This window comes from Crinia signifera, chromosome 5, assembly GCF_055691185.1.
Source record: "Crinia signifera chromosome 5, ASM5569118v1, whole genome shotgun sequence".
NCBI lineage: Eukaryota > Metazoa > Chordata > Amphibia > Anura > Myobatrachidae > Crinia > Crinia signifera.
Genome location: NC_139221.1, coordinates 68,349,605 through 68,368,749, shown reverse-complemented (window position 1 = coordinate 68,368,749; position 19,145 = coordinate 68,349,605). Strand labels below are relative to the sequence as shown.

At 42.5% G+C, this 19,145-nt stretch overlaps 1 protein-coding gene across 5 annotated transcripts in view; it reads left to right on the top strand.

Moving 5' to 3' along the window:
- The window catches only part of SNTG1 (syntrophin gamma 1), a 577,365-nt gene that overhangs the window by 488,630 nt on the left and 69,590 nt on the right, over positions 1-19,145 (top strand). For all 5 annotated transcript variants that reach the window (XM_083187410.1, XM_083187409.1, XM_083187408.1 and 2 more), the window contains one exon: positions 10,514-10,644. In XM_083187410.1, the coding sequence (XP_083043536.1) occupies positions 10,514-10,644 (131 nt within the window). The remainder of the gene's footprint in view (positions 1-10,513; positions 10,645-19,145) is intronic.

The following is a 19,145-nucleotide window of genomic DNA, read 5'->3' as shown; positions in this document are numbered from 1 at the left end:
CGGTGCCTTGCTGCACTCACCACAGGTTCTACTCTCCCTTTATGGGGGTCATGGATCCCCATGAGGTAGAATAACCCTTGTCCATTGGGATCCGGACTGTCAGGCATTTGAACAGTCTATATTCCAATGTCAGTATACTGACCGTCGGGATCCCGACTGTCAGGTTGTCATCTGGCACCCAATATCACAGCAGCCATAACTGCCTAGATAAGGCCTCCACGTCCAAAAGCATCCATCATACCTATGACAAGCAGACTAGAAAGACTGCATAATGATATTCAGTACCCTTTAATTTACTCAAACTTTTTAACATTGCAGAGGAAATTGGAGCAGTGCAATCAATGTCCTTTACCAGTGGCGTAGCTAGAAATTTTTATCCCCCTGCCCAAAAAAATTCTAGCGCCCCCCACAAGAAGTGGCGAGGTGATGGACTACGGGCACCGCTGGCTGAGCTGACAGGCGACCCAGGCAGCAGTCAGCGCTGAGCTGGTCCTGCTCCGTGCATATCTAATGAGCGGGACCCACTCATTAGATATGTACAGGGCGAGACCAGCACAGCGCTCACTGCTGCATGGGTCACCTGTCAGTTCAGCCAGCAGCGCCCACCACAGATCCCGCTCCCCCAAGCCGCCGCGGGGTCTGCCACATATGTAGCTACTGAACAGGAGAGTGAGAGTGGGCGCTCTACCTCGGTTGCCGGCTGCTAAGTCTGGTTTGTCCAAACCCAGGGTAAGTTAAATAACAAGAAGGTGACTAGCGCTCAGGCTATAACTTGATAACAGAGATGATATCTAGTGTGGTACAGCTTGTGTGTAAAGCAGGGTTATAAATAACAACAGTGTGCCAGTATAATGAAAGCAAAGGTGTTTATTGTCATTTAGTAAAAAATTACATCCAATGGTGGGGGGTGGGGGTGGTGAGGGATGGGAGCCCTCTATAGGAGGGGTGTGGGGGGCTGGTGGTGGCTGCAAGAGCCAGAGTCCAGAGTCTCACAGGAAAAAGTAAAAGTCACACAAGCACACTCCGTTTCACCTCCTGCTGCTTTGCTGAAGTGTTTTTATGAGGGTTTGTTTGTGGGATACGCCCCTTGGAGGCGGGCGTCCATTGGGTGTTGTTGCTGTCCATCTGATGACAAGTGCTGATGAGCAGAGTTCATTGGTGCATATGATGAGAAGTGCTGATGAGCGGAGTTCATTGGTGCATATGACTGCAGAGCATCAGGTGTGTGGATGCACCAGTAATCTGTATACAATCAGATTCATTAAGTGCTTTCAGGTGTGCTGGCTTATGGAAAAGGTCAACATATATTATGTAGACCTTGTGCCCATGTTAGTACGCTGAGAGTCAGATGCTGCATGATGTGTGGCAGTCTAGTGGCTCTACATGGAATCGCAAGTTCAGGAAGTGGTCGACATGGTGTGTGTCGACATTATGTGTGTGTTGATGGCGGAATGGGCTGGAAATGGGGGTACTGCTTGAAAGTGAACATGGGGGCTGGTGGGGAAATTATAGGTGTTTTTGTTCACTTGAGTATAATCATGTTTACTGTCTTTACCTTTGCTTGTGTATGTACCGGGAGGAGCCAATCATCTCAAATGCTGGTCACCATATGTCATTTTTTTTTTTTTGAATCTGGAGTGGCATTTATTTGGATATTGCACCTAGGTTGAAGTCTATGTTTAAGCCATTGGGTTTGAGAGTATTGAGTTGGTAGATCCAGAACATCTCTCTTTTATTCAGGGTAGCCGTGAAGTCCCCTCCCCTCCAATTTCTTTTGGGGGCCTCAATAGCTGTAAATTTCAGTCCTTTGGGGTCACAGTTGTGTCTGTCTTTGAAGTGTGAGGACACACTGTGTTGTTCATATCCCCTTTTTATGTTTCTAACATGTTCGTACATTCTGGTGCCCAGAGATCTAGTTGTTCTGCCTATGTACTCTATGTTGCAGGGGCATTTTATAAGATATATTACTCCAGTTGAGTTGCATGTCAGATGTTCCTTGTATTTAAATGTTTTATTCACAGTGGTTGAATGCCAGGTGGTGTTGGCCTTAGTGCTCATGTCTGACATACATTTGCACCCTGCGCATCTACCACAGTGAAAAAAACCTAAGCTGTTGGTCAGGGTGCTCTGGAAGGAGTTTGAGGGTTTGATATGATTTTTCGTCAGTTTTTGTTTAAGGTCAGGGGCTTTTCTGAAAACTACCTTGGGTTGATCTTGAATGAGTGTTTTTAAATCTGTGTCGTCTTGCAAAATGTGCCAATGTTTCTTTAAAATCAGCACTTCTCATCATATGCACCAATGAACTCTGCTCATCAGCACTTGTCATCAGATGGACAGCAACAACACCCAATGGACGCCCGCCTCCAAGGGGCGTATCCCACAAACAAACCCTCATAAAAACACTTCAGCAAAGCAGCTTACTTATCCTTGAAAAAGACCCCAGCAGGGTTGAAACGCGTAGGACAGCACCTCATACACAGCCATCTACAACAAGCCTCCTCCCCTCTGGGAGTGCAGCCCGAGTTACTCCAGAGATCAGGAACACCCGGCGAACGCAAGCCAGCGGGACCCGGAAGTGCTTCTGTCTCTGTTGAAGCGACGCGGTTACTCACTGGTGATCTGCACGGCTGTGCAGACACCAGCAGGATACAGTCCACTCAGCAGCGAAGCGGCGAGGGACGGAAGGATTGAGGACATCAGCGGTATCAGGTAAGTGTTAGGTGCACCGCTTGGCCAGCAGAGAGGACGCTCTTTAACCTGAGCGACACCTGGACACTTATCATGACCCTATGATAAGACTGTGACCTACCATCTACAGCCAAACGATTTCTCTGTGCACTAATATCTCCACAGCATCCATCTCCACCCAGCACACAGACTGTGTTCACCGCAGGAGGTGAAACGGAGTGTGCTTGTGTGACTTTTACTTTTTCCTGTGAGACTCTGGACTCTGGCTCTTGCAGCCACCACCAGCCCCCCACACCCCTCCTATAGAGGGCTCCCATCCCTCACCACCCCCACCCCCCACCATTGGATGTCATTTTTTACTAAATGACAATAAACACCACATATGTAGCTACGCCACTGTCCTTTACATGTTCCTGGACTTTCCATGTGGTGTGCACTTTTTGGTTGTCATGTACCATTTTAGAACTGTCACTGTCCCTCTAATCAGGGAAATGCTCCAAAATGTCATGAGTCTGTGAACAGAGTTCAAGGAAAAAAATGGAGTACATAAACATGCAGCTGCACTGCAAGAACCTCACCTTTCCCTAGACAGCTGGCAAGTGGGGAATGATGCAATGTACAGTATGGGCCAACGGGGTCTGCTAGATAGGGAATCTCTACAATGAGGGCCCGGCTAGCAATAACACTTCTAAGTAATTCTCCAAGTCTGCCTTTTCACTTCTCTTGACTTACAGTACATGGGGTCATCCCTTTATTAATATCTTCATATTGTAACTAGTAAAACATGAACAACCACAACTACAATATATCTTTCACTGTCTCTGCAAATTATTGTAACATGTTATAATTCTCATCATATCATTCAAAAAGATTTTATTACACTATTTGGAGTAGTTACCATATTTTTTGTTCTGTAAGACGCACCTGAACATAAGACGCACCTAGTTTTAGAGGAGGAAAACAGGAAAAAAATATTCTGAACCAAATAGTGTAATAAAATATTTAATATTGTATGCCCGCTCCCCCTTCCCTTGTACTTGTATGCCCACTCCCCCCTCCCCTTGTACTTGCATGCCCACTGCCGGCTTCCCCCGTCCCCTAGTACTTGTATGCCCGCTGCCCACTCCCACCCTCTCCTGGTACTTGTATGCCCGCTGCCCACTCCCCCCTTCCCTGGTACTTGTCAGCTCACCGAGGTCCGGGCAGCAGGGATGCAGTGTGCTGTGGGTCCGTTTGGTGAATGGGAAATCATCGGCGGGGTCCCTGCGGCAGATAGGAACAAGTACCAGGGGAGGGGGGAGCGGGCAGAGGGCATACAAGTACCAGGGGAGGGGGGAGTGGGTTCTGCTGCAGCTCCTGAGAAGACAGTGCAGCAGCAGTATCTAGGACCCTGCGCTTTTTGCAGTATTTGCACCATAAGACGCACATACTTTGCCCCCCACTTTTTTGGGGAGAAAAAGTGTGTCTTATGGTGCGTAAGTGAAGGATGTTATATTCAATTGTAATTTTAGCTGAACACTTTTATTACTTGGATGTTAAATTAAAACTTAAATAATTAAATTTTCTGCATTATGCATGTTTTGGATTTGTAAACTGTTTAAAGCTTTTCCATAATATAAGCAGCCAAGAGGAATTTTGAATATTTTTATACTGAGCGGTTTGTCACATGCCATCTGCTCTAAACTACAACTCCCATGATTCTAAGTTAAGAGTTTATAGAGCTTTTAAGCTCTGGTTTATTTTTGCATTGATCTAATTATGTGAGACACAAAAACCACTGCCAAGAGAATATGAATAATTCAGTAAGACATTGCACCAAATTGCATCATTATTGAGAGCAAAGAAAAGACACAAAGGCATCCCAAGACATCTTCATTAGATCACATGTTGAACAAACTGTAATTTTATTCAGCAATGCCATTTACTATAGCTACTATAAATGCTGTTTATGTTTCCTTATAGGGTTTAAGTTCGAACATTAAGTCAACTATTTTCAGTTGTTGCAGAGATATTTAGGCAATGCTAAATTAAACTACAGTAGCTCTGTTGACTGTTCACAGCCATTTTCTGAATAATCGTCCAATTACTTTACTAATGACAATGATGAAGGTGCTTATTGTACATTTGGAATTTCAATTTTTCTTTCATAAAACATGTTTTGTTTTATGCAGAACTATTTAAAAGGAATTTTTAAATCTTGAAATACATATATATATAAACAGTTTATAAAAAATGGAATACAGCAATGTAAACGCTTAACAGCTTGTAGACAAGTTACTTTTACCACTTAGGATCTTAAAATGTGCTCATAAAATATGTAAAGGCAAGAAAAGTCTAGTGTGCCTCAAACAAGTTCCAGTCTTCCTGGGAGGCTTCATGGACTATCCCAAGATGGCCACCAAGCTATCTACTGAGTTTATGAAGAGGCCGTCTTGTCTTTAAAGTGTCACTTCTTAGCTCCTATGAAAAACTTGATTATTACAAGCAATAATTCTGAGTCAGTATCCTGTTCCGTTATGCATTTGAAACACACACTCCACTGCATTAGTTCATAGTTGAGTCATGCACTGGTGTGTGTCTATATAACTGCAATATCAGCACCTGGACACACATTATTCCCAACATAAATAGCTCTTGATTAAACATTGATTGCAAAAATGTTGTGTTTACAATCTGACAGCAATCCGTTACTTTACAATATGTTGTGTTATTACATGACCCAGTTTTATATACAAGTCCTTGTCCTCTGCTGTGTCCTGTGAAGAGAACCAAACACTCTTGAGTCTCCCAATGGCAAACAGAAACCATGCATTCTTAAGGCAAAACAGAGGGGTGTGCAAATACCATAAATATGATAGCATACATACTTGTATGAGTTTATTTTGGTTATGGTGGCAGACTCAGGTGTTCTTAAAAGGGAAGCTTTTCCATCATGGTCACCAAGTGTGATGGCGAGGGTGTGGATCATTAGGTCTACAGCATGTTGGTCGACAGTCATTAGATCGACACCACTAGGTTGACATGCTGAAAGGTCAACATGCGTCTAGGTCGACGTGGGGCAAGGTCGACAGGTCATTAAGTCGACACAAGCATTAGGTCGACATGGGCAAGGTCGACAGTCCAAAAGTTCAACATGGGGTTTTTCCCTGTTTTTTTTACCCAAATGTCGACATGGATACCGAAACATAGCACCGCGTCCCCTCGCATGTCTCGCTGCACTCACCTTGCTTCGGGCGCGGTGCCTCGCTACGCACGGTACACTCTTTTATTCTCCCACCATGCCCTAGTGGATGGTAGGACATAAAATACAGCTTGTCGGCACTCAAAAATCATTGAAAAACCCCATGTCGACCCTTTGCTTGTTTCGACCTAATGACCTGTCGACCTTGTCCTATGTAAACCTAGACCCATGTTGACCTTTCAGCATAATGGTGTCGACCTAATGACTGTTGACCAACATGCTGTCGAACAGGACAGAAATACCATACTGACCTGCCAAGGTTTGAATGCAAAGATGCTAATTGTAAACATGATCTGGTCCCCTTTTATGATTATTATTATTATTATTATTATTATTATTATTATTATTATTATTATTATTATTATCATCATTATTATTTTTAAGGCACACACAATTTCTACAGAGCTTCACAGCAAATATACAGATAACAGTGGAAACAGACATAGGTGACATTTAATGAGATGCAAAAATGTGATTTTTGTGAATTTTTTTGCCAAAAACGGACGAAATCACACTTTTTCCCGAATTCGCATATTTAATGAGATGCAAAAAAAGGCAAAAAACACAGATTTTGCCGCGAAATGGCACATTATGAAAGTGCGATTTTTAGTTGCGCCGGAACACGCATCCAGATGTTTTCCCATTGAAAAGTATACATTTCACATATTTAATGAGATGCAAATTCGGGAAAATGTGTCTAAAAATTGCCAAACATGTACTGTAGACCAGGTTATGATATGCGAATTGGCCAGAACCCTGCACAGATCACTGAGATCTGTGCATGGTCCTGTGTAAAAAAATGTGTTTTTTTTTTTGTAAATGGCGTGAGGTTCCCCCTCCTGAGCATAACCAGCCCCGGGCTCATTGAGCCAGACCTGGTTCCAAAAATATGGGGGACAAAAAGCATAGGGGTCCCCCGTATTTCTGAAACCAGCCCCGGACTCTTGAACCGGTCCTGGTTCCAAAAATACGGGGGACAAAAAAATCTGGGGGTCCCCCGTATTTTGAAACCAGCACCGGGCTCCAACAGCCGGTGGTGTCATGCCACAGCCGGGGGACACTTTTTATATAAGGTCCCCTGGCCGAAAGCACCGTGACTGGTCAGCCTTGGGCGGGGTACCTGGAGGAGTGGGGACCCCCCCCCCCCAGGCTTCACCCATCCAGGGCTGAAGCCCGGGGCTGTCACCGGCGTCCGTGGCCAGTGGGCCCCGGCCTGATAGGGTTAAATCTCACATACCTAACATTGCTTTATGCAGGAGAACTACAAGTGGCAGCAGACCTCCATCATATGCTGGGACTTGGAGAACCACAAGTCCCAGCATGTGGGGCATTAATGGGCCCGCTGGGACTTGTAGTCCACATGTAAAAAGAATGTTAAAATAAATCACACACAAAGAAAAGTACAACTTTATTTCACACTCATTTTTACACCAATATACTTACCGATCCAGGATCCAGCGCTGGTCTGTGTCCTGCAGAGACAGCTCACCCTGCACTGACAGCAAAGGGGAGCCGGCTTACTCCTGTGCTGCTAACAGCTTCTATAGTGCTGTTCCTGCGTGATTGGCCGATGCATCTCCATGGAGACACATAAGCCCAAGACGCCATCAGTCTCTGTAGCGCTGGGACAGCACTACAGAAGATGTTAGCAGCGCAGGAGAAAGCCGGCTCACCTTTGCTGTCAGTGCAGGGTGAGCTGGCTCTGCAGGACACAGACCAGCGCTGGATCATGGATTGGTAAGTATATTGGTGTAAAAGTGTGGTGTGTGTGTGTGTGAGATAAAGTTATAATTTTCTGTGTGTGTGTTTTATTTTAACATTCTTTTTACAGGTGGACTACAAGTCCCAGTGGGCCCATTAATGCCCCGCATGCTGAGACTTGTGGTTCTCCAAGTCCCAGTATGCGGGGGAGGTCTGCTGGCACTTGCAGTTCTCCAGCATAAAGCAATGTTAGGTATGTGAGATTTAACCCTATCAGGCCGGCGTCCACTGGCCGCGGACACCGGTGACAGCCCCGGGCTTCAGCCCTGGATGGGTGAAGCCTGGGGGTGGGGGACCCCTTTATCGGGGGGGGGGGGGGTCCCCACTCCTCCAGGTACCCCGTCCAAGGCTGAAAAGCCACAGTGCTCATGTTTCTGTCGGGGGACCTTATATAAAAAGTGTCCCCCGGCGGTGGCATGACACCGCGGGCTGTTGGAGCCTGGTGCTGGTTTCAAAATACGGGGGACCCACAGATTTTTTGTCCCCCGTATTGATTGAACCAGGACCAGTCCAAGAGTTCGGGGCTGGTTTCAGAAATACGGGGTACCCCTATGCTTTTTGTCCCCCTGTATTTTTGGAACCAGGTCCGGCTCAATGAGCCCGGGGCTGGTTATGCTCAGGAGGCCGTTTTTTTTATTTTTTTTATAAACACAGATTCGCACATTACTTCAAATTTGCACATTTTCATGCCTAAAATTCGCACATTATCGCACTTAATCGCACTTTTTTTCCCCAGAATACGCACTTCATTAAATATGCGAATTCACTGCAAAAAAATGCGATTTTAAAAAGTGCGATAATGGGTGAATTGGAAAGTGTGAAAAAATTGCATTCTATTAAATGTCACCCTTAACATGCACAGTGTCTGTGACCTGACATTACAATAGAACAACTCAAAGCAAGAACCTGACAAACTAGGTTGGAAGTGGATGGGATGATGACTTGGAAAGGTATATCTACTAACATGGGAGTTCTTTTGAAGATGGGATGTTGCCCATAGCAACCACTCAGAATCTACTTAGTATTTATTTAGCGCCTTCTAGAAGATATTAGATAGAATCTGATAGGATGCCGATAGCAACATCCCATATTTAATACAACTCCTTTCTCAGTAAATAAATATAAATCCCACCAGGTCTGAGATGGTGAGTCACAAGAAGAAGATGGAAGTTTAGCACCTAAATGAAATGAAATGTATGAAATTGCACATTTTGAAAGTTTAGTATTTTTGTCATATTTTCCTGTTGTTTTGTTTTAATGCTAATTTTATTTTAAAGTTACATTTTACTGTAGGCAGAGTCACATGAGAGAGGACATGACCAGAGAGTTGTCTCCTTTTCCTTCTGGTTCCTTCTTTTTTTTTGCTGTATTTACTACAGTATATTTTACTCTCTGGGTATACCCCACAGAAACAAATACTTGTATTATACAATATATGTCTGGTATGTGGAAAATCCCATTATCTCATTTAAATACCAAGGAGTTCCAGTGATCGATTGCTCCCATCTTCCACATTTCACCTGGGCTTCTGCTGTCAAGGTCTAAAACTTTCTTCACAGCTCTGCATTGGTGGCTCATAGTTGGTATTGGCCTAGTGCATACAGTGATCTTTCTACTAGAGATTCATTGGTGCCACAAGGCCACATACATGTACAATAAATGCATTAACCTGGTGCCTCAAATGTGGTCTATGTGTAACTTGTGAGGACTTGGTGATTGCCTAGCCCCATCACCAAGTAAACAACATGTGGGAAAAAGGTCTGTAGCCTACACTGCTGTACTGTGGCAGTACAGCAGAGAAGGAAGGAAGCCTAGTGACTATCCCCACCAAAGGCCAAGTGCCCAAAACTGTCAATGATGGCCTAGGCAGGGCTGATTTGGCCCACCAAGGGAAGATCTCTTCATCTAAGGTATCATATAAGACATCTTTAGTATTAACATTGTTGCCTCTTCTAAAGGACTTGTTGCTTATTCTGTCTCTGCTGACAGACAGAACACTCCATTTCTGCCCCAGCTGATATAAGCTGGTGCAATTAGATGTCTTGAATAATACAGCAAGCAGTGTTTAGCTTTCCAGCAGTGCCAAATTTGAAATGTTGCCAATGAGCTTCGATTGACTTACCTCCCTGTTGTCATTTTGGATAAGGTGGAATCATTTCAGATTCAAGGTCTATAATGCAGAAATACAGTAACAGCTCCTCAACCATGGCTCTTAAGGTGCCCACACACGCACCGATCCCGGCATGCGTTGTGGGCTTAACTAGCACACATAGCATCGCATCGTATGCCTTGTGCATACGATGTGCATGCAATGCGATGCTATGCTAGAAAAAGCTTGTACAAAAAGTATGTGCAGCACATACTTTTTGTTCTGTGCGATGAGGTGCCGCGGGAGCGCGCACCCCATCGCATAGCATCGCACCGCCGGGATCGGTGCGTATGTGGGCACCTTTAGTTCCTTCAAGTGGTGACTTTGAGCTCCTATGATGATGGATATTATGACTAATTGTATTCCTGGTGCTTCTTCCCTTTGCATAACATACTCCCTTTAATCAGACATTTGAAATCTCAACAACAGATTTGTTTGATTTTTATAACAGGAGAGAATAAAATCTGAAGTTGTTTCCCATGTATATTATGCTGCATTATTTAGGATGCAGCCCAGAGGATCCATTATAAGGCCACTTATGCTTTACACACACTATTAGTTTGCTACCAAGATAATTTCCCCACAATCTGATCTAATGTAACATCTCAATAAACAAGTTAAGATTATCCATATACAGTAGCAAAATAAATCCTTTTTTTACATTTATCTTGTAGGATACATTATCATGTTCTTCATGGCCCGCATCACCTGGCCTCCGATGGGAAAAACGGTGGTGTGATCTGAGATTGATTCCACTTCTTCATTCCAGATTATCACAGCATATAACAGGAACAGATTTATGCAGGTAACAATACAAAATGACTGTATCTTCATGAACGTTGCCTAAATGATTGAACACACTACACTGCTCCATATAATGAAGTTATAACATTGTTTAGAGAATAATTAACCATTTATGCAAATGTTTATAGTTCATGGTATACATACTCATAGCTGATTAAAAAAATAAAAATAAAATTGGATTTACTTCCTGTTGCTGAGTCACGGTACAATAAAACCCCCGGCATTCCGCATTGTCATGCTTGAGTAAGTCTTATTTTGAAAGAATCCGGAGGATGTGTGATGTAGTATATTAAAACGATTACAGAAGGAAATTTAATTAAAGGTGTTCTAAAAAATACATGTTCCGCTGGAATGCTTTTAGAAAAAGAAGTTTGCATAATCTTTCCAGGAACATACTGGAACTAAAATGTTTGAAACATATAGCAAAATTATGATGGGGCCCTATATGTCATTAAGGCACATGGCCTCTATGATATATGCTCAAACGGAAATCTGCATCCATTAGCGCAGAGTACTAACTGCATTAATAACAATCTGGCACATTTGACTTAATTACATATACAATCATTTTATTGTTATTATTTAATATATCATATAACTACCTGGATAAACTTTGTTATGAATTAGTTTAGGTTTGCACTTTAAAGGTATATTTCCCCCCCCTGGTACCGGGCACAATTCTGCTTGGTTTTCATTGGCTGTTATTACACACAGTACTTTTTTGACAATGGTGGTCGATGGAATGTAATCTTGGCAGCTTCTTTTTTTTTTTGTATTCTCTTTTATCTTTAGAACTAGCTCCAGAAACAGTGCATAGAGTACCTGTACCTTTCTTCTGAGTACTGTACCAGCAACAATTTACCTAGAATAGTGATTTTGTCTTGGGTATAAGCACTCCCTTTATTTTTATTTATTTATTAACAGTTTCTTATATAGCGCAGCATATTCCGTTGCACTTTACAATAGGAGACAGTGATACAACAAACTGGGTATTTACAGACAGTCAAAAGGTAGGAGGGCTCGCAAGCTTACAATCTATAGGGAAATAGGCATTGATACACAAGGATATATATTCTTAATTGCATTAATTCCACCAGAATGCAATGGTTCCTGGTGTGCTGTATGATATGGTGACCCAGCAGTTTCGCCATGGGTCAGGAGAGTGGAAACTGTGAAAAAGAGAGTGGATATGTGTGTATTGTACAGTGGGTATGTGATTAGATAGGAATGGTATATGAAGGTTAAGTGTCTGGTTCTGGAATTTGATAAGCTTGCCTGAAGAGGTGAGTTTTCAGAGAACGCTTGGAGGTTTGGAGACTCGAGGAGAGTCTTATTGTGCTTGGAAGACATTCCACAGAGTTGGCGCAGCTCGAAAAAAATCCTGCAATTGGGAATGGGAACGAGTTATGAGTGTTGATGAGAGACATAGATCTTGTGAGAAATGTAGATAGGGCCGGTGCAAGGCACCGGAGCGCCCCAGCCGGGGGGAAGGGTGCCCCAGCACTCACCCGGTCCATGGAGGAGGGGGGTTCCGGGCGTGCGGTGGCCCAGCTACTGTGCTACAGCTGCTCCAACTTCCGCCCTCCAGTGGCCGCAAGGCTGCCTAGTGGTGGCGCCGGCCCTGAATGTAGAGGTCAGATTGGAAGATATTTTGAGATAGTTGAAGAGATGTACAGTCTGTTGGTGTAGTTTGGTTTATGGCTTTGTGTGTAAGTAAAATAATTTTGAATTAAACATGGTAGAATACAGGTAACCAATGAAGTGACTGACAGAGTAGCTTTGCAGATGTCTGGCTAGGAAGATTAGCCTTGCAGCTGCATTCATGATGGACTCTTGCAGAGTAGGGGGTAAATTCACTTAAGTGTGAGTTTTTAGAAGTGAGAGATGTTGCCCATAGCAACCAATCAGATTCAAGATAATATCCTCAAAAAGGTGCTAGATAAAAGATAAGTAGTAAGTACTATATTCGTTGCTACGGTCAACATCTCTTGCTTCTAAAACTTTAGTAAATTTACATCTAAGAAAGCTGGCCAAAAGTTTGTATTGAATAGGGCTGATCTAAATATATCAAATACAGCAACGTTGGCACTCAAAGGGTTAAAAAAAGCACCCATTTCTTATCGATATCACCTGTCCTTGATTTCAGTCAAACACAAGTGAAATAAATTCACACCTAAGATTCCAGATTCTCCCTAGACGCATAACCGTAAGACTAGTATGGAAAAAGTTAAGTGCTTCTAATACCACTTTCACACTGCCTAAACGTTTTAAAAAACGGTATTTTGAAACGGTATTTAAAACGGGTCTGAGTCTTCACATTGCAGTAGGTTACTGTTTTAAATACCGTTTAAATACCATTCACATCAGTCAACCTGTTTAATCCCCTGAACACGTTTCAAGGCAGACAGCCTGTAACAGGTCTGTAGTCTGTTGTTTTTACTAAATACCGTTTCAGAGCCATTCTCACTGCATAAAAAAACGGCTCTGAAACGTGTAGGACTCTGCTTTTTAAACGTTTTGAAATACCGATTATCTTTAACCGGTAAATCAACTCTGGTGCTTTCCCACTGCACCCTTAAATGTTTTACAATGGAAAAAACGGCAATATACAGTTTAACAAGTGCGGTGTGAAAGAGGTATTATTGACACGACTCTTTAAATATATTTATTTGGCTTCAGTGTTTTTATATACTTCATTCCATTAGATTTCTTGAATCATACTAATTAAAAAAGATTTGCTTTCAGGTAAACCTGGCCAAACTTTCAGCTAGTCTCATGCATCTGGTTTTTCATGCCTGAATAATCTGCCCTACGCAATAATGTGCACACCTTCATTCTTCTGTCAAGAGAAGCCTCTAAAAATTAGACTTTTGTCAAGGTGGGCGTAGAGGTGAAAAAAATTTGAACAGACGCACTGTGCAAAAGGGGAAATGTCGCATCAAAGTCCAAACTTCTACTACATTCATTAAATTAAACTTCTCCTAAAATCTGCTTGGTTTGACATGATTTATATCTTAAATTAATCATGAGAGTGAGGTCACACGAGGACTGTCATTTACTGACTTTTTGCAATAAAAGGCCTATTGTGGAATATTGCAAAAGCCAGCGACAATCACAGTCAGGCATTTTATCTTCTGCAACCTAGCCTTCATTACCTAAATTTGTCACCTTTAAATCACTGCAAAAAAAAAAAAAAAATCTGAGTAACAAACTGTGTATTTAAATTAATCACAGGTCCCTGAGAAGAGTCTAATGGTTTCCACATTCTGACACTAATCCTAGAATCCTAGAAACTTAATTTCATAATTTCTGAACCCCTTGCAAGTCAGGGCCGTCTTAACATTAGCCAGGGCCCCATGGCAAAATAATTCACTGGGCCACTATCTCCCCCCTCCCTCACCTACATGCAGGCAGCTGGGGCTGAGAGATTATAGCAGGGTCCGGGCAGCAGTGGCTGTAAACTTGTAGCGCTATTTGGCGGGAAGGAAGCGCTGAGAATTCAGCCAATCACCTGGTCTTTTCAAATTCAGCATCGCTTCCCGCCCGGCAAATAGTGCCACAAGCTCCCAGCCCTCTGCCTGGATGCCGCTGGTTAGACCCCGCTGCTGGGAGCTGGTAGCACTATTTGATGGGTGGCAGGTGGGAAGCAATACGAAGTGGAAATAGAAGGTGTATGAGTCCCTTTCAATTCGCAAATAGGCAGCCCAAGTGGGTGGTCCCTTCAGGTGTCCTCCCACCTGTTTTCAAATGGTACAGAAAAGAAAAAGAGTTGGGACAAACCCGCTATAGGCGCCACTGGTGTGAAGAGGAAATAAAGAATTGTGCATCCCTTATAGGGAGGTACCGTTCCTCTTCTCCGTGTCAGTCAATCAGGGGTTAACCGGACAGACAGGCTTTAGATCAGCATGTATCTTTGGAATCCTTATTCTTTTTTCCTCCCCAGGGTATCTCATCCGGTTTATATGGAATATCAGAGGTGCATGAGAAATCCGATTAGGGATGTTCTCATGTAAAGCATAGATGTCAGGGGTAACGTCTGGTCCCGTCCGGTTTCACCTTGAAAAAGATCGCAGTAGCGATTGAAACGCGTTGGTGATCGGGCTGGAGCGGGGACTGCACGAGAAGGAGTTCAACATTACCATCAGAGGGGACACTTTTGGAACTGAATCCGGACGGGACCAGACGTTACCCCTGACATCTATGCTTTACATGAGAACATCCCTAATCGGATTTGGTGCAGGATAGTGCCTTTTTAGGTGTGGCACATCTTATTTTCCAGTTGCGGCCATAGGCTTTTACTTAGTAGGTCACATTGTAGATCCCTACTTACAGATGTGTCTAAATGTATTGATGCTGTGGTATGCACCTTTCTATTTCAATGTGTACACATGCTGTGCTAAATGCACCAGTCCCCCCACCCCCCCCCCAATCAGAGTTAATGGATAGCAGGTGCATGCATACACATGCTCCCGCTGTCCTCCGCTATACATGCCACGATGAGTACACATCACAGCAACACTATATCTGAACACATCTGTAGATCTGAAATATTTTCTTAGTTGCGGCCCTTATACAGAAGCTTTCTATCATTTCTCTATTGCATCATTTCTCTATTGCATTTTAGAAGCTATAGTAAATTTACTCCTACATCTACAATCTTATGCATCTTGTCAGAAATGTTGATGCACTTCTGCAAAACGAAGCGGAGAGCAGGATTTAAGTTGATTTTGTGCAATACTGTACATCCTATTATTATTATTTTTTGGCTTCAGAAGCTGCCTCCAGTGTGCTTTGCAAAGAACTTTGGTGAATATATCAAGTGCAATATTATATTACAGTACTTATTTGTGTTTCTTCTCATGCAACATATCATAAGGCGATTATTTCCCTGTAACTTGATACCGAAAAATTGGATTTATAGAGAATTCACAATGTATTCTCGCTAGATCCTAAAATAATTGGTTTCATACTGAAGAGTGGAAGGTGTTTTATCCCACAATAAAGGAAGGTTACAAAACGACCATATGTTGTGTATTAATTAACATTGAGTCCCTTGATAAAAAGCTTAAAGCAGGAACACCTGGATGAATTACTTAGAATCCTACAGACATTAATAACAAAAGAGGCCACACAACTATCTAGCATAAATATAAAGGAGTCATTAAATTTAAATTAGCATATTGTTAAGCAATAAACTAGCAAGAGCATAATGTTAACCTCAGCAGAAAAATCTTATGATTTACAACAGTGACATTCATTTAGCAGTCATAAAGCAGGCAAAAGATTACAGTGTACAACTTCTACAATATACAAGTCAGCCCATGGGTACCTGAGAGTAAATAATACCAGAGGAGAACACTGATTTTTAAACATAGAACTTTTGGTGGAGGGCTTACATTTATATGCACAGTACAGTACATAACATGGGATGAAAACAATCATCAGGTATATTGTCTGGTGTATATATGAATCATCAGGAAAAGACAGCAAATCCCAAAAGGTAATTCAAAGCTGTTTGTCTCTTGTTCTGGTATTGCCCCTGTTTATATTAATACATAGTTACATGGTTTAGCATCTGATAATGGATGGGAATGCTGAAGTGCACATGCGCACTACAGAAATCACCCGTGCCATTTTCTTAGAGACCGGCACATCAGCAAGTACTAGAGTCTAATGCAGAAAAGACAATGGGGAAGATGTATTAAGCCTTAACAAGAGATAAACGCATGGGTGATAAAGAGAGATAAACGTCCAGCCAATCACCTGCTAACTGCCATGTTACAGGATGTGTTTGAAAAAAGTCAGCAAGGAGCTGATTGGCTGGACGTTTATCTCTCATTATCACCCTTGCATTTATCTCTTGTTAAGGCTTAAAACATCTGCCCCATTGAGAGAAAGGGGGTCCTGCACGGAGGCTGGACATGGGCTCTGTAGATTCTCCCCTGGCAGAGTAATATGGCTTTTAGAACACAGCTTTTATTTGCATTAACTGGAGTGTTTTACTCTAGTGCAGGCATGTCCAACCTGCGGCCCTCCAGCTGTTGTGAAACTACACATCCCAGAAGGCCTTGCCACAGTTTTGATATTAGGGCATGCTAAAACTATGGCAAGGCATGCTGGGATGTGTAGTTTCACAACAGCTGGAGGGCCGCAGGTTGGACATGCCTGCTCTAGTGTGTCCAATCTGATGTAGCCATGCATCTGTCATTATTACCAGTTCACAGCTAGCACCAAGGTCGATACTACCTGCAATACAGGTCCCTCCAGACAGATGTAACTAACTTTGTCTTTTGGCAGCAAATTTATTTGCAATTCACATTAATATGTCCACGCCACACTCATACTGTACTTTGGGGTCTGATTCAATTAGATTCTGATTAGCAATTAGCGAATGACTGCGCATGCATACCCTTTGCATCACACATGTGCAAGGGTAATAAGCGGTAGAAAAAGCGTATGGCTCATAAACGTAATCCTCTCACAGTTTGAGTGACAGGAAGCCCGCATTTAGGGGTTGTAACCTGCCATTTTCTGGATGTGTCAGTAAAAAAGTAGACTTGGTCAGGTGGTTTTGAGGAGGGTCAGAGATATCCTCGATGACCACTGTCTCATTCACAGATTAGTGGAAGCCTCAGATCTTCTCACATCTTTACAGTAAGTAAAATCCTTTTGATGGTTTGGGATCTGCAAGTGGAGACCTATTAGCGATTCATTCGGAATTCTCAATTTTACAAAGGGTGGTTACACTTTTTGTCTAGAAGATGGCTTTCTCCTCTTTCTCCTCTCAGTCCACCGATAAATTCTTACATTAGTGGTCAAGTCTGAATTAGGCCCTTTGGCCGCATTTGCTCACCAGCTTACTGCATCTACATTCCGACTGCAACTCTTGACTCCTAGGGCAAGGCTTTGCAGTTAGGCAAGCCATGTCCCGACCTGCTAATTGTATAGAATCGGAAGTCCAACCAACACTTGGCAATGAGCGAGTACATGCAGGCTCACATTAAAGTGCACATTTTCTCATAAAAGTCTCAAATTGTGTCAACCTCTGAATAAGACCTTGAATGTAAACAACATAGATATAAAATTGTAGCATTACTTGATCTTAAGGTTTTTGTTTACAAATGCCAAGGAACAGTAAAGTGTTCAGACATGGTTTAGTTTGAAAATAATGACTACTTACACAAGGTATAAAAGCTACACTCCGTAAGTGGTACAATAACACATGCTGTGATTACGCTTCGCAAACATCACATTATGTTTCTGTCATAAACTACACATTAATGCCAATCATGTCTGAAGCTGTCACTTTTTCGAGAGAGGTGGACGCTCTTAAGGAAATTCTAAGGCCTCATTTATCACTGGCATCCTATGAAAGACATAGATGAATTATAAACCTCTTGAAATATCACACACATGATTTATTTAAATACAACAACAGACAAGTGCTGCTATTGGTATGCTTTCTTTTAACAATTACTATAATTTTGGTTTGTGTGAGGATTTTGGCCAACTTTTAATAAAATCGCAGATCTATACAGTATGTTAGCAGTATGTTAGCATTTTGTCTGGTCTATACTATATTTAATAAGAATTAATCTACTGCATTATGCACACTTATACATCATTTACCATAGACACTCCTTCATGGCCTTCCCAGTGCCCATCAATGCACTTATGTGAATTTGCTCTTATTCAGAGCAGGAGCAATGAAGTAAGCGTGGTAAGCAGCGGTCTGTAGAGGTGCTCTACCCACTGTGCTGCTATCCACTGTTGCTGCATCTGTAAAACTGTATGACAGGGAGCAGCATCTACAATACCTTCTTAGATAGTTCCCCCCAAACATCATAAGGAAGATCAGGTTCCCACAGGTTGCATACTTTATAGTCCTAGTTTTCAGGGTTCAGCATCTTGCAAGCACTGTTCTCCTACTTCTGCATACCTCCCAACATTGAGCAGGTATGAAAATGTTGAGGGGCGTGGTTAACGGGAAGGGGGAATGGCCCGTACTCACAGGGGACTAGTATTCGCCACTGTGGGGTCATGAATAGACGCTGTGACAGGGGGACTCCCAACTGCCAAACCCCCCCCCCCCCCCATCAAAAAAAAGGGATGTTCCCGCAGAAGAAGCGGGAAAGTTGGGTGGTATGCTTCTGCATGCTCCCAATGGACAACCTAAAAGCCCACAAAACTACTTTTTCTTTTGAATTTAAAATGTACTACTACCATGTTAAGGGTTCAATAGGAGATTTCATTATGTCATTATTGGATGACAAAACCTGTTGGAAGTAAATTTATAAGTGTTAGTAAATCAATTACTTTTCTTGTTTTGAACTTTTTTCTTATACTGTAGGGTGGGCAAGGAATTGAATTGAGGGCAATAATAAAAAAGTATTAGTATTACTAGTATTTCAGTAACTTTTATATATAAAAATGATACATGTATTGTTACTCTGTTAAAGCAATTCATCTATATTCACTGCAACAGCATCTTACAGAACAATT